At 37.0% G+C, this 15022-nt stretch overlaps 1 protein-coding gene across 3 annotated transcripts in view; it reads right to left on the bottom strand.

Annotated features, from left to right (window-relative positions):
- Window positions 1-14: 14 nt before the first annotated feature.
- Window positions 15-15022, bottom strand: part of LOC113230543 (neuronal acetylcholine receptor subunit alpha-7) — a 15597-nt gene continuing 589 nt past the window's right edge. Inside the window, exons 1-11 of one of the 3 annotated variants that reach the window (XM_026464533.1) lie at window positions 14934-15015; window positions 12796-12935; window positions 12246-12290; window positions 5240-5349; window positions 3831-4011; window positions 3526-3601; window positions 3143-3337; window positions 2739-2935; window positions 2452-2666; window positions 2048-2150; window positions 15-1964 (exon numbers count right to left, since the gene is read on the bottom strand). In XM_026464533.1, coding sequence (XP_026320318.1) covers window positions 1812-1964; window positions 2048-2150; window positions 2452-2666; window positions 2739-2935; window positions 3143-3337; window positions 3526-3601; window positions 3831-4011; window positions 5240-5349; window positions 12246-12290; window positions 12796-12935; window positions 14934-15015 — 1497 coding nt within the window. In that variant the 3' untranslated portion in view covers window positions 15-1811. Of the gene's footprint in view, window positions 1965-2047; window positions 2151-2418; window positions 2667-2738; window positions 2936-3142; window positions 3338-3525; window positions 3602-3830; window positions 4012-5239; window positions 5350-12245; window positions 12291-12795; window positions 12936-14933; window positions 15016-15022 lie in introns of those variants that run through there. The other 2 variants (XM_026464532.1, XM_026464535.1) reach the window with 2 other exon arrangements.

Genomic DNA, 15022 nt, shown 5'->3' on the forward strand with positions numbered 1-15022 from the left:
AATCGTTAGTTTTCATTCGTTTATATTTAATAAATGTGCAATTCAGAGGATTACTCCTATATTATAAATTGAACAATTTACGGGGTCCGGGGCGCCCCTTTGAGCCAGCGGAGCGCCGATGCTCCGCGCTGCAACGGCCGCATTCACTAACATGCAGGTGGGTGCAGTGCGGGACTCGCTCCGCCGGCCGGCCATCACACAACCGCTCGCTAGTGGTCGATGAGACGAGTTTATACAAAAACAAATAAAGATGACCGAAAAAACATTGCTAAATACAATCGTAGGCGGTCCGCAACTTCCTCTTAGAATCGATCAGCCACCGATTATCAATAAAGCCTCAAAGGAGGAAAACATTGAAGCCATGCGTGGGTACATAAACACGTTGAATGTATCCTCCGCATCGACTTCTGCCGCTTTGCGGACGTTTTCTTTCTAAGAGGTTCACAATGTTTTCCAGAGACAAATTTAAAGTAACGAATACCGTATTGCTGTACTTAATGAGTTAGTACGGGTCATAACAAATGTATAGATCAGAAATGGATGATGAGTATGTAACTGTAACGAATGACTCGCCGTCAACAGTGGCAGATGAGCGCTAGTGCTGGTCGAATTTTACGCGTAATTGTAAAAAATGTCGAATTGTTGTACTGTTTATAGGCACATTAGTACTTATGTACTTAAATAACAAAACTGTTCCGTTTTTAATAGTCGTAACATAAGAATAACATATGATTTGATAAATACCATAATCAGAAGGATGGTATAAGTTTTCACAATTAAGAAATCTTGATAAAAGTTAAACTCTGTTCAAAGCTAACATTATTGCAGACAAATTACTATGATTGTATGGAAAGAAGTATACTTATAAATTTAATATTATGTAATTTTAATTATTTGTATATGTCATTCGGAAAGACTCAGGCATGATTTTAATAAAATAATAAGTACTTGTTAACTACAACTTTAACGAACGTTTTATTAAGCTATAGCCATGGATATTACCATTTATAACAATATCGACCCGTTCACAACGAGGCATATCACAACCTGTACCAATTGAATCAACATTGTTTGTAAAGTTCTATACTAGCTACTGACACAAATACATCCGAAAATAAAATTAGGGATCATAACCACGATTCACGGAATCGAACAAGAAGGAAACAAAGGGCCGTTGCTTATTCACTGCCCAAATCCTAAACTGTACAATAGATTTCAAGACTCGAGAAGTTCTAACAAAGTTAAATTTTTAATGCGAACCAGGTCGTTCAACGGTATGAAGGAAGACGTTTTTGTGCTAATTTTTTGAATTGACCAACCTTGTAATGAGGTGGCCTATGAAATAGCGACTATTCTAGCGTGGAGTCCTGGCGTCTGGCCAGAATGGAGGACGGCACCGACGCCTACTGCCACGTACTTGTGTCGACGGTTCCGTGTCAAGGTTTCGAGGCATCGCGACTACGGAGAGCCGTTTCCTTGGAACCACTCGTCATCGCTGAAGTAGTGCTCTTTTGCATTCAGTTCTCCAAGTACCAACGTGGTTTTCTCGGAAGAGAAGGAAGAAAATCTTTGACACAAGATCACAAAATTTAGAGAACAAAGTCGGATAGGCAGTATTTGGTTGAATGCACAGGATTGGCAGTCAGCGGTTACTTATGTCTACAGGGGGGCGCGGGCGACGAGGCGGGCGGAAAGCAACTCCCTAGAAACGCGGCATCGGCGCCCGCGCCGCTTTCGCACATCACAACTTAACAAGTATTTATGCTGTATCACAGAACGTTACGCATGCGCAGCCGCAAGCGGGCGGGTCGCTACGACACCATGATGTGTGGTGCGGACAGTAGCACGGCTAGCGTAGCGATGATTGTGAACAGGGTAAAGATAATAAGGCACAGTCTGTCCACGACCATGGCGGCGAACTTCCAGTCGCGCGAAACGTCCGCGTCCTCGTCATCCTTGCGCATCTGTGACAAAAACACTAACGTTATAGACAGCTAAATTGCATCTACAAAGTGCATCTACGAAGTTACTTTGAGCGAATAAATACCTGATCCGTGATGACTCGAATCTCTTTCAATATCAGCGAAAGTTCGTAGTCAACACCAAAACAGCTATGCGCCGCCAGTCCGGCGCCGTTCTCTTCAGCCCCCCTGTAACAGATATGCTCTGTAGTTTCTCATTCGCCATTGCACTCTAACTACAGGTAGAGCCGAGGAACGGAGGGTTCTACTGGAGTTATGCTCGTATGATAAGAAGACTGTAGAATTCTTAATATTAATAAGACTGCGTTCGAATTTCAAGATTATGTGATTTGAATACATCGAGTTCTATCATGATGTCAATGTTAAAGCTGTTTTGGTCGGGTGTATTTGCGGAACGTTCGAGGCAGGGTTATAGTATCGTAACCGTGCTATTTACGGCGAGTAGTGTTCGTGTAGATCGTCGAGGGACCTGTAGTATCGGCAGCAGGCGGGCTGCTGCGGCGGCACGCCGTGGCGGAAATCGTCCTCGATGTCAAGCACGTTAGCTAGTAGCGACTTGGAGGATCGTTCGCGCAATTCCAGGTCAGGCGGAGGGGGCGCGCGCGCCGGTGGTGGTGTTGCTGCCGAGCCCGGCCTTGACATGCGCAGGATCCACGGTAACCAGTATAGGAATACGCAACGGATCTGACGGAAAACAATTCTTTAAGTGGACGCTACAAATATCGCAAAGAATGTTTCAAATACTCAGTCACTTACCCAATCGCTCATTTCGTGCGTGTCTGCGTGTCGGTGATGGTAGTTGAGGATAAGTATCGTGGAGACCACAGAGGAGGCCACCATGAACATGATGCAATTGAAGTAGGTGCCCAGTAAAGGCACTGCATCGGAAGTTGCAGGCATCGTTTCTGCCACCATATTGAGGAACACTGTCAGCGACAGTAAGATTGTGACGCCTGAACAAAATACGAATGATTAAGAACATTGCTCCAAAATCAAAATAGCATGAATGGGCGAATGTAATACAGTTAATAAGACTATGTTCGGCTGTGTTCAGATGGAGTGATTTAATCGACTTGCTAAAAAAGAAAATTTCTGTAAATAAAACTAAAAAGTGTAACCAATTGGAGGCCAAAATTAAAATGGATACAATAATTACACACCTAAAGAAAGTTTCTCTCCAGAGTCCGGTGGCAGCGTAAAGCCTAATAGCGCCATAGAGGCGATGAGCACGCAGGGCACAATTAGATTGAAGAAGTAATAGAGCGTTTTCCGCCGGATCACCACCGCGAATGTGATGTCAATATACGGCTCTGGGCAGCAGTTGTAATAGATCTCATTGCGCTTGCCTGGTACACCTGTAGGGATCAAAATAACCATACTAGTTTCTTTTCGTCGATTGAGTCATTAGATGAACTTAATGTTAAAAAACATTAAAAAAAAAATTAGAGAAGGAAGACCCAGGGGTATAAATACTTTTTATAAAATTTCACTTATACATATTTACATCAGCGAAAAAAAACAATGGTATTTTGCATTTGCTTACCAATAAGTTCCCATTCGCCATTTGTGACAAAACTGCTTATATCTCCACCCGCTTCGTCTTGAAGTTGAAGGTCCAACTATGACAAACGAAGTCAACATTTATTTTGTTGCACACAGTACAAAATATATAGTTGAAATATAATATTACAAAATTCCGTGATAGCCTTTGTTAACTTAATACTAATATGACAATGGCATGACGTGTAGATATTTGTGGTCACACTTAGCAGTATTTAATACATCAATATTATTATGACTTGTAGCTACAAGGTATATGTTTGTTTTCAAACGTCTTTTAGCTCTTACTTGATATCCATCATAAGTCCAGCTGCCGAACTTCATTTCGCAGCGCTGGTCGTCGAAAGGGAACCAGGTGATGTCGATCTTGCAGGTGCTTTTGAAGATGCCCGGAGGCACGTACAGGCAAGAGCCGTTGTTCCTTACTACCACGTTGGTCGGGTACGTGCTGTCGAAACCTTCGTCCGCGCTTTATAAAAAGAAATATTTAATAAACCAACGGAAAGTTTATGGTTATTATTCGACGGATGTTGGGAAATGTTCTTTAGGGAGGACTGACCATTCGTTTTGGCATTTCATATCAATGGTTTACAGGCCGTCTTCACAAGTGGAACCGGCATAGGTCTTTACTACACCGGAAGCTCATATCAAAAAACGGTATTTTTATTAACTTTGAATTACAAATATTGTGTAGTTGCTATATATACATTTTTGAATAGGATATCTTTACTTCTAGGTTTACATTTAATATAAGTTATTTAATAGTTGATAAATTAGGTAGCCGTTGGTCTACTATGGTATCGTGGTTGAGTGGCTTGCGACTTTCACGGTGTCGCTATGTTGTCGAAGGTCCGGTTTGATCCTTGGCCGGGTCCATATACAAAAACTGACTTTTCCATATTGTCTCGGGTTTGGGTGTTCGTGGTATCGTCATTGTTTCTGATTTCCATAACACAACTGCTTTAGTTACTTTAGGATCAGAGCAACGTATGTGACTTTGTCTAATATTTATTTGTTCTTATTATTATACGTCAGTTTTGATATATAAGTACTGTAAGACCTAGTTACAATTGATTTTTGAAAGATTTTTCAAACATTTAATCGATTTACATTTTTATTGCATTGATATTCAATTATTTTTTATGTGAAATTACTCCACTAGTTTGTTATAATTGTTAATTCAAAAATCGAATACACGAAAAAATTCCTTCACCGGCTAAAAAGTCGTTGAAAAATCAAATAGAAAGATACGATAACAAGCATATAGAAGAATTCGTGAGGTCGGCTGGTTCGTTCCGTGGCTTAGTTGGCATAGCGTTTGGCACGGTTTGTTAGAAGACGTCGGTTCGAATTCGGCCGGATCGAAGGATTTTTTTCTAAGTGTTCGATCTGTGTATTAATAATTATTAAATCGGTTATTTAATGATAAAAAAGCGGTTTGACCTCACAATTAACAAATACTTGTTAATTATAAATGAAATATAGATGTTTTCTACTACGAAATGAAAAAGTTTAACTGATTGTCGGAAAAGAAACAGTTTCCTCAATTCCAGGATATGTCAAGTAAAGTATATACACCTCATAAAGTGACTGTTTGGTTTTTTAACATCCTTTATTAAAACGGCTGGAGACCTTTACTCTGTCATGCGGCGGAGCGACTAGAAGGTGGATTTCATTGAACTCTCGGAACGTGTTACCTGTTGTACATAAGGACATCTGGTTTCCATAGCCTGTGTGGAGGCACCCGCAAGTCTTTTACACCACCGAAGTCGGATGTGTTCCATCTTAAGTTCATATCGTTCCATTCCTGAACGAATAAAAAATATCTTTTAGTATAATAATAAAATGTATGCAAGGCCCACATCTAGTCTCACAATTTAACACCTCCTTATTTTACACGTCATGGGGAAAGTATGCAGCTTAAAATATTAGAAGAGTCTTTTGTCGTCGACTACTTTTCTATATTTTTCTTCATGACGACAATATCCTCCTAAGACCCAGTAAACTATAATGGGAAAAACGCTAAATGCTCAATGTTCATTAAAATGTACGAAATATAATTACATGCTGCAAGCCCTAGCCAGTATGCTCTCAGTTTTGTATGAATAACGTATTTTTTAAGATATACCACATGCTCACATAGAACATAGAATTGATTACTCATACAGGAATAACAACCCTAGTACTGACATCAGCCTCTCACAATGTACATAACAGTAACAAAACTCTGTATTTAAGTCATAAGTAAGCCTTGTGAGAGTAATAAACTTATCATTCATTCATTCAACATGCAGAGCTGAATTTGAATGTGATATTTTCATTATATTATTACTCAGGGCGTTTACGTGATCATAGGAATAATGTCTGAATCACTACTCATACTATATACATAATGATGTTGAAAGGACAGAGAGAAGCAATCAACTTGTAGGTATTATTAAGTTTACTTTGTGTGTACCCGAATCAACTTAAAACACTAAATCCCTTACTTCGTGCCCTTAGTATAATAAAACCATATGTGATTATACGACAAAAGTTCTAATATGAACTGCATGAAACAAATTATGTATATGTATATGACATTTATAAGTCTCCATCATTTGTAAGTTATAAGGTTAATTTCGTTCGTCATGTATATCCAGACAATATTATTCCTATGATCACGTTTTTTTATGATACCAGTGACAGGACGAAGAGTTTTAAATCACAAAGATCTGAGAGACATTGCTACTGCGCCCTTCTCCCTGAGACCAAAGCTGACAAGACCCATGTGCCTGTAATTTCACCAGCACCTTTCAAAACCGGAACACAGTTGAAACGGTTGTCACGCACTGCTGGCACCGATTAAGCATGTCCTGTCGAAAGTAATGTAGCCTCCATACATCTTGCTTAGCGAGTTTAATGTCCAAAATTCATAAGGAAAAAGAAATAGTGGAAATTATCCGGTTTTATAAAAAATGTTTTAAAGATTTTTTGTGATCTTTTAAATGTTTATCGCACAAGAGATTTTTGGTAACTGGTATACGGGTCAAATTACACGACCAGCACTGCTCGCTACAGCGATTGAGCAGAGAGTGATGACGGAACGAAACAAAATGAGGATGCCTTGGCAAAGGAATTAAAGAAAGATTCAAAATTTGAAAACAAATGGCCAGGAACTGGTTCTTTTTCTCTGGAGAAAAGGCGATAAACAGGTGGAATGACGATGGTAGGAGGTCACATCGTCACACAGTAACGCTCATAGTACTTGTCGCAGTACTTCCTTGGATGAACTCTTTCAACAAGAGCTCTAACTGCTACTTCACGTAAACGCCTAGTATACATTGTAATGAAAATATCGCATTCAAATTCACCAGTATATATTCTATAATGACCATAGGGTCTATGTTTCCAGACCGAAAAATACGTTTTTTCATACAAAGCATGTAGGTAATTATATTTAATACATATTGTATATTGGCCGTTTAGCGTTTTGCTTATTGTAGTTTTCTGGGTTTTAGGAGGTTAAACCTCTATCCCAAGAAGAAGTCATTCTAAGAAGTAGTCAATTCAAAGTAAGTCGTGTGTTCGGTAAATAGAACTACTTACACAAAAGTCGGTTGTCTTTTGTTTATTATTCATCAGGACTCATGGTACATCGTGAATTTAAACAATTATTTCACTATAATACACTTCCAGACACATAATTCGAGCCACCACGCATTTTCAGTATTAAGTGCCCTAAGCTTAAACAATGTTTGATTGCTCTAAAACTCTAATGCAATTTTGAAGAGTCTTTTCCATAAGTCCTTGTTGGAAATTTGGATTTGCAAAACCGGAGGAAAACTTTTTCTTCGATGACAATACCATTTTTGTATTCTAGCCCTTTACGACAAAAATGCGAGGTGGCTCGAATTATCTGTCCGGGAGTATATATTGGCACTAAATCAAATGGGCAGTGTATACTTTCCCTGGTCCCATCCTTAGTAGTTGCGATAACTAAACTAAGTAAATAAATACAGGTACTCATTTACTTAGTTTAGGTTACACTAGAGTTCTAATGCTTCATGGAGATTGTAGAATCTTTAACGTTCCTTTTTTACTGTTTATTTTAACATTATCATAGCTTCCTTTACATTTGTTTTACTTGTATTAGATTAAATTAAAATGAAATAAATTTATCCCCGTTTAAAAGGCCATTTTCCGACAGAAACGGATGAAACATAATTACCTACAATAAGTATTAAATACATAAAGTCCGTCGAGGTCGTTTGTTTGTTCAGTAAAGTCACGTATAACGCGACGCTCCTTATCAAACAGTGTGAGTAATGGATAAAGTAATAACTTAATTGGCTGAGCACACATCGTTTATTAGGCACTCACACAGTGTATTTATGTAGATATATGTACTGTAGATGTTTATGTAATTATCTTATTGCGTTTTTATCAGTTAGTAGTAAACATAAGAATATTTTTAAGTATAAGGCATTTATTATAGCATGATGTGACATAGTCTGTCTTTTTTAAAGATTAAGTAAATGAGAGTTCACTGCGTAAAAGTGTTGCCCGCTTGCAAGCAGCTAGTGATTGCAGTCGATAAATATGCTATCGACTATTAACTGATTGTTGGTTACGTTTACGCAATAAATAGCTGAACTTGTTTCATTAGAATGATCACCGGCCCATTAATCGTTCAATTGCTGGGCAAAGGTTCATATGAATGTCAGTTTTTGTACTTTGTTTATCCCGCTTTCTGAGAGTTCCTTCTGGACACGAATTACCATGGCCTATCTAGGGTCTTTAGGCTAGGCTTCGGACTCAGTTGTAACATGGACTGTCTGTGCGGTGCGACTCAAACTATGGCCCACCTGCACCTGCACGCTCGAGGATTTAATGGCGGCTCCTCGTGACGCTGTCGGCGTGGCTGAGTTCTGGGCCACAATAGTATAGTGTATGTCATCGATACGATAAGATGAAGTTCATACATGCATACACTCAGAACTATATCTACTAAAATGCAAAAAGAAGACATATTTTAAAGTTTTTAAATTTATATTAAATTTTTTTTATTTAATTAATCCAACATGCATATTCGAATTCGGCTGCCTGCTTATCAAAATGTATATGAATAAAATATTGATTTCATTACTAGTAGGTCAACTGTCAAATAGAGTACGCAATAAGTAATCTTTAGAACATCATAACGTTCACTATTGAGTCATTTATGGGAAAATTTTACCTTCTTTCGCAATGTATCGATAAAACTGTCGACAACAACTACATGACTATTAAAATTTTATTTAAACTGGAAACTCTGCAAATGTAATTTTACTTTATCCTCAAAAAAGACAGACTATATAGATATGGTGTATATTTAAAAATATTCAGTGCCTACACATGAGTCGTAGTAGGGTACCGCAATATAATAAACATTACTATTATCATCAGTCAACAGCACATCAAGCTACACATTGACATATCTTGTTCCGTTGCACTGGAGGCGATTTTCGAACAAAAACGTCTAGTCTGATGTGCTGTTGTCCGTACATCGTTTAAAACGAAAGAAACTTCTGTCTAATATAAAATACAAACTTAAACTAAAAAAAAAAAATGTTTATTTCATTTATTTATGGTCGTTGTTCACATTACATTACTATTCTCATTATTAATTTATTTTTATGTTTCATATTATTAATTAATTATTGTTGCCCTTTATTCATGATTAGATTATATTTATATATCAAATAATTCTATTTTAACAATTCTTGCAAATATACGAAATTATTTTATTTTAAAACCGAATGAAAGATTTAGAACAAAAATAATTTTTATCTATATTATTTTCTGTCTACATATATTTTGGTATTTTATTCTAAATGTTTGCCGTCATTGAAAAGGGACCGGAGTGAATTAAATTTACTTTGTAAATTTATTTTACTTGAAGTAGGGGGGGGGGGGGGCCTAATCTGGTGTAACCCATGTTTGATGTGGACGCAAATTTTTTAGCCTATCGGACTGTGGGAACATGTGCACGTTTTTTTGATCAAAACATTTATTTGTAATATATACAAGGAATACATTTACAGATGTATATCCATATACCCTTTGTCTTATCACAGTCTTTAAGTGCACGTGGGATCAACAAGAGCCATTTTTATAGCACATAAGGACGTCATTATACCATTACCATATTGTATTATGGCAGTGTTATAAAAATCAAGAATAGACATACTTAACTCCCACGCAAAAAGAGGGGTGTTATAAGTTTAAAGCTTTTATCTGCGTGTGTCATTATGATTGTCAGGCATCGTACCTCTCTAACGGATGGACTAATCGGTATTTTATTAGAAGGTTGGTTTGACTAAGACAGTTCTTAGCCACATTTGAGGACTATTTGCTCAACGTTTAAAGATCATAGCTCTTTTCCCTGCTAGTGCATGGATCTCAGCCACATTTTAGTAGCAGTAGAGGTTCTTCTGAAATAGTTCGTCCCGAAAAGTATTGCCATCTTACGTATATCTGCGGTAATGTGAGTCTTATTGCGTTCCTGTTTTGAATTGAAGTGCGCTGGTGAAATTACAGCCACATGGAACTTGTCAACTTGTCAACTTGTGGCTCAGGGCGACAGGCGCAGTGGCAGTGCCCTGCAAAACTTTGCGATTAAAGCTCTGAGTGGCACTGCAACTGCTATGGACAGTGTGACGTGTCAGGCGTGTCACTTACCATCAGACGCACGACTTGTTCGTCCCTTCATTCGATATCACAAATAAAGCTATACAATGAGCAGGGGAATTTTTACTTTAAGTTTTTTCATTGTCCAATTTGATGGATTGTTATTAAAATTTATTATGGTATATGTACCTATTTCTAGAAAAACATATGTAGGCGGGTGTTTCCGCAAAAACAGATGGATAGAGTTTAAAATATAAGGGAAGTGTAAAAGAAATATTCGACAGTAATATTCCAAAATAATAAGATAATGGGTGAATTCGCCGTCGCCATCTTTGAAGACTAATTGTCGCGTGTCTGGGTATTTGTGGTACCGTCGTTGTTTCCGATTTCTATAACATATAACTTGTGTTGCTTTAGTTACTTAATTTGGGATCAGAGAAACTTATGTGATGTTGTATAATGTTGTGTAATTGCATTAAAATATTTCAAGAAAAAGGTGAAAAAAAACATCCTGAACTTTTATGACGCCAATCGTTAGGGTCAATTGGAACGGAATGTGGGTGGAATCCAATAAACTGGATTCATCCCCTAATTTGCCAAGAGGTGGAATATTTTCTTCAAATTTGAATAGAATCACTACAGAAGTATTCCCCTTCCAACAAAAAAAAATATTGATATAACTTTTTTATAATACCACGTGACAGGACGAACTGTGCCACTCAGTGCCTTAAATCGCAAAAACCTGACGGACACTGCTACTGTGCTTGTCACCCTGAGACATAAGTTGACAAATTCCATGTGCCTGTAATTTCATGAGTAGCCTTGCCCTTCAAAACCGAAACACATTAATTCACATTACTGCTTGGCGGCATAAATAGGTAGGTTCACAAATGTCGAAGTAATCGCGATTACACAGAAAAATTCAGTTCAGTTGAGAACGTCCTCCTTTTTTAGATTCATTACTACGAAAATTATGATGTTGTAACTAATATTATCAATGTAAACGTTCCTGATCGCCTCTGGGATGCAAATGTACAAGCATTTATTGGTGAAAACTTCTTTTACTATTATTTGTGGAGATTATATAGAGTCTGTTACGTTTACGTTCTTCGTAGGTAACCTAGCACCAACACTTTCGCTACAACTTCCAATTGAAACTGCCCGAAGTTGTCTATGATAGTTTTTTTCAACGCAACTCGTTTAAATCATTTAAACCATTAAAACCATTTATTTTAGATCGTATGGTGCTCAGAATTTGCTTATATATATATATATATATATATATATATATATATATATATATGTTTTTCTAATAATAATGATGATGTGTGACACGGAAAGTATTTTTAGTAATTATTTAAATATTAGTTGTAGTTAAGATATTTGCATCATGGAAACATTTTATTTTTTTAAATATGTAATATTGACGACCTTCGTGGTTGAGTGGCTTGTACGCCGGTTTTCATGGTGTCGTCATCTCTGAAGACTAACTTTTCTATATTGTCTCGTATCTGGGTATTTATGGTACCGTCGTTGTTTCAGATTTCTATAGCACAAGTGCTTTAGTTATTTACTTTTGATCAGAGTAACCTATGTGATGGTGTGTAATATTTAATTTAATATTAATTGCATTAAAAGATTTTAAAAAGGTGAAAAAATATCTTGTACTTTTATGATGTCAATCGTTAGGGTTATTTGGAAGGATTAATTCCTTGTTCGTGACATAGTATTCTAATTTTAAGGAACACCATGAAATGTTACATTTAAGTTTAGGAATATAACTTACTATGTATTTTACTACCGATTTTCGTACTTTTTTATGAATATATATAAAATGTATATGCGTAAGCTATCAGTCAGCTATGACCATTGGACTTGTAAAGTGCCCCAAAACGTTGATTTGTTTGAAAATACAAATGTACACGATTTTAGATTAAAAAAAAATTGTTTCAAGTGTAGTTATTGCGAAGGCCTAACAATTTGAATTTTTTTATTTTTTAACAACTTATAATAAATACTATACAATTAATAAAAATAAATGAAAGCACTTACTAGTTTAAGCCAGATGTTAGTTATTAGTAGCTGGTTCTTCTCGTCCTGCGAAATAATTTATGATGTTAGAATTGTATTTTTCATGTTACACATTTAATTTCGTTTTACAAAGTAATTTATTAATTTTAATATCCTTAAGGCGACAGTAATGTAGAAATACAAGACGGTAATTATTTGTTGCAGATCTCAATTGTAGCGTTGGCTCAAAAAAAAAACAAAATAGCATCGTAACTTTACACACATGTCATGTATTATGTTGTATAATTTGTACAACATACATTGTGTAAAATTTTATATATTTTTTCATGACCATATAGTGAACTGCCATGCTATTATTAGTACTGTAAAATTAAGCATTGGCTTTTTCGCATTATCTTTAGTGACAAACAGTTAAATTAAAAATAGGCGCAACGGAAGACGTGCCGTTGTTTGTATCGCATTAATAATTTACGTAGTCGTGCAACCGATTGATTACCTTCAACCACTTAAGCATCATATAATGACGAGCAGGTGGTCTGAGACAAGAGAAAAGCTAAACGGAGGTACATACCACGTCGATGATCTGCATGAGCGTGAGGCCGAAGGAGAGCTGCAGCGGATCGCTCTCGTTGACCACCGGCCGCTCCAGCACGTTGTAGTGGTCCAGCAGGTGGTGCAATAACCTCTTTTCGTGGAGGCCGCCGCAAGCTCCTAACAAAAAAGTGTAAAAGTATACGCTGACGCAACTTTTTTTTGGTTTATAATAGATACTAAAGTTTGCAGGTAGGCTTGTAATTAGGTGGGTAATAAGTACACACACTCTACATAACAATTTTCGATTTTAATTTACTACATGTAAGCCAGGAGTTGTAAGAGCTACTTAGTATTGAATACAAGCATACAATGTGTGTTTAAAAAGTGTTTATTACAAATATGTTATAATATATCAACAAATATATTTGCCTATACAGTACACTGCCTTAAATGTATATAACTGGAACTCATTGTCGATGACCTCTGTGGTCGAGTAGCTTGCAGACCAGTTTCATAGTGTCGTCATTTCTGAGGTCCTGGGTTCGATGCCGGGCCTGGTCAATATAGATAAACTAACTTTTCTATATTGTCCCGAGTCTGCGTGTTTATGGTACCGTCGTTGTTTCCGATTTCAATAACACAAGTGCTTTACTTACTTTTGAGATGGGTGCAACGTATGTGCATGTATGTATTTATTTATTTATTATGTAACTATGCAGGTTTACAAGAGTTATTAATTGACGAACTTGTAATTCAAGTAACAGTGCCCAAGAAATATTTTTGTGTATTCAAGATACGGTTTATAAATGTTTATTTGTAAACCTAGGTGTAATAAGTATGATTGGTGTCTCTAATACCGTATATAGACTGGTTGCTTAAAACGGCCTAATTTATATTGTTTTTGTAAAACAAGTTTTAATAATAAATAATGATTGCTTGCAAAATCTGGTCTAAACAAGAGTTTCTTACAAAAGACTTCAACGAGCGCAAGTCATCTATGTTGAAGCATAATTTGTACAACTTACTCAAAATCTTTTTAATTAGTTTGTAATTCAAATTCAACATGACTCATTTTATTGAAAAACTACTCTCGATTGGTCATTTATTAAATACTAATTAATTATCATCGAGAGGAAAAAAACTTTAGGTGTTATTCTTTACAATGCCAATATATTTTATTAATTTATTAAATTTAATTTACTTTGCTAGGTATATTGAATGATTTTTTATAGAATGTAATACAAAGCCTGTGTAGCAGTTACTATAAATATACAGTTAGATAATAATACAAGCGATTGTTCTATAATAAGGCCTCTGCTCACGAAATGATGTGAATAGATGTGTTGTTAAATAAACAAAAGAAGATCGTGAATAAAACTGATCCGAACAAACTTAAATTGTCAGGGACGTACTCACAATAGTATCGAAATGGCGATATTATGTAGTCAGTTTAACAAAGCTACGTCACAGTCTTTTATGGCAGGTGAATGTCACGGGAACAACAATGTAACTCTTGATGGCTCTCCCTTTGATTACAAATCGGGCTACTAGACATGTTCAGCGGTTCATTATCCACTTTGAGGGGCTCTCGGCTGCTCTTGGCCGCTCGTTGGCGCTCGTTATGTTATCTGAAGCTGTTCTCAATCAAGTGCTGTCTAAGGGCATTTGCGGGCAAATTTGCCGCTCGTGGTACGAGCGCCGAAATCCTTGATGTTTTGTACGTGACCAGGCACTCGCCCTACGTAACGCCCGAACGTGTCGACGCACGTAACGAGGCGAAAGCTCACTAAATAACGCTAAATGGTCTGGGTAGAACACAAATGAATCGTTTGTTTAGAAACTTTTACGTAAATCGAGTTTTAATTGAAAACAAGGATTTTCTTGAAAATCCGATTCTTTATAAGTTGGAAAAATGTAAAGATAAGGTTGTGATGAGTTGAAGATAAGTATGTGTGACATAACCTAGGTTTTCAGTATCATGTGTGTTTTATAAGCGAAACTGGTTTTTTTATATTTCTATATTATACTGTATACATACATGCATATAGTTAATCGAATTTGTAATTTATGTCTTATTAGGCGATGATGCACTGCCGTTGCACCGTTCGTTGATTTAAAATATAGATATCGCAATGACGATCAGTAGCCGGGATGAAGGTGGGGTAGGCAGCTTACCCCTTGGCCAGAGCAGGCCGAGCAGCAGCAGCAGGCCCGCGGGCGCCGCCAGCAGCGACCGGCGCGCCCGCTCGCCGCCCATGTCAGCG

Source organism: Hyposmocoma kahamanoa, unplaced genomic scaffold (genome assembly GCF_003589595.1).
Source record: "Hyposmocoma kahamanoa isolate Upper Pololo Valley unplaced genomic scaffold, ASM358959v1 63, whole genome shotgun sequence".
NCBI classification, from domain to species: Eukaryota; Metazoa; Arthropoda; class Insecta; order Lepidoptera; family Cosmopterigidae; genus Hyposmocoma; species Hyposmocoma kahamanoa.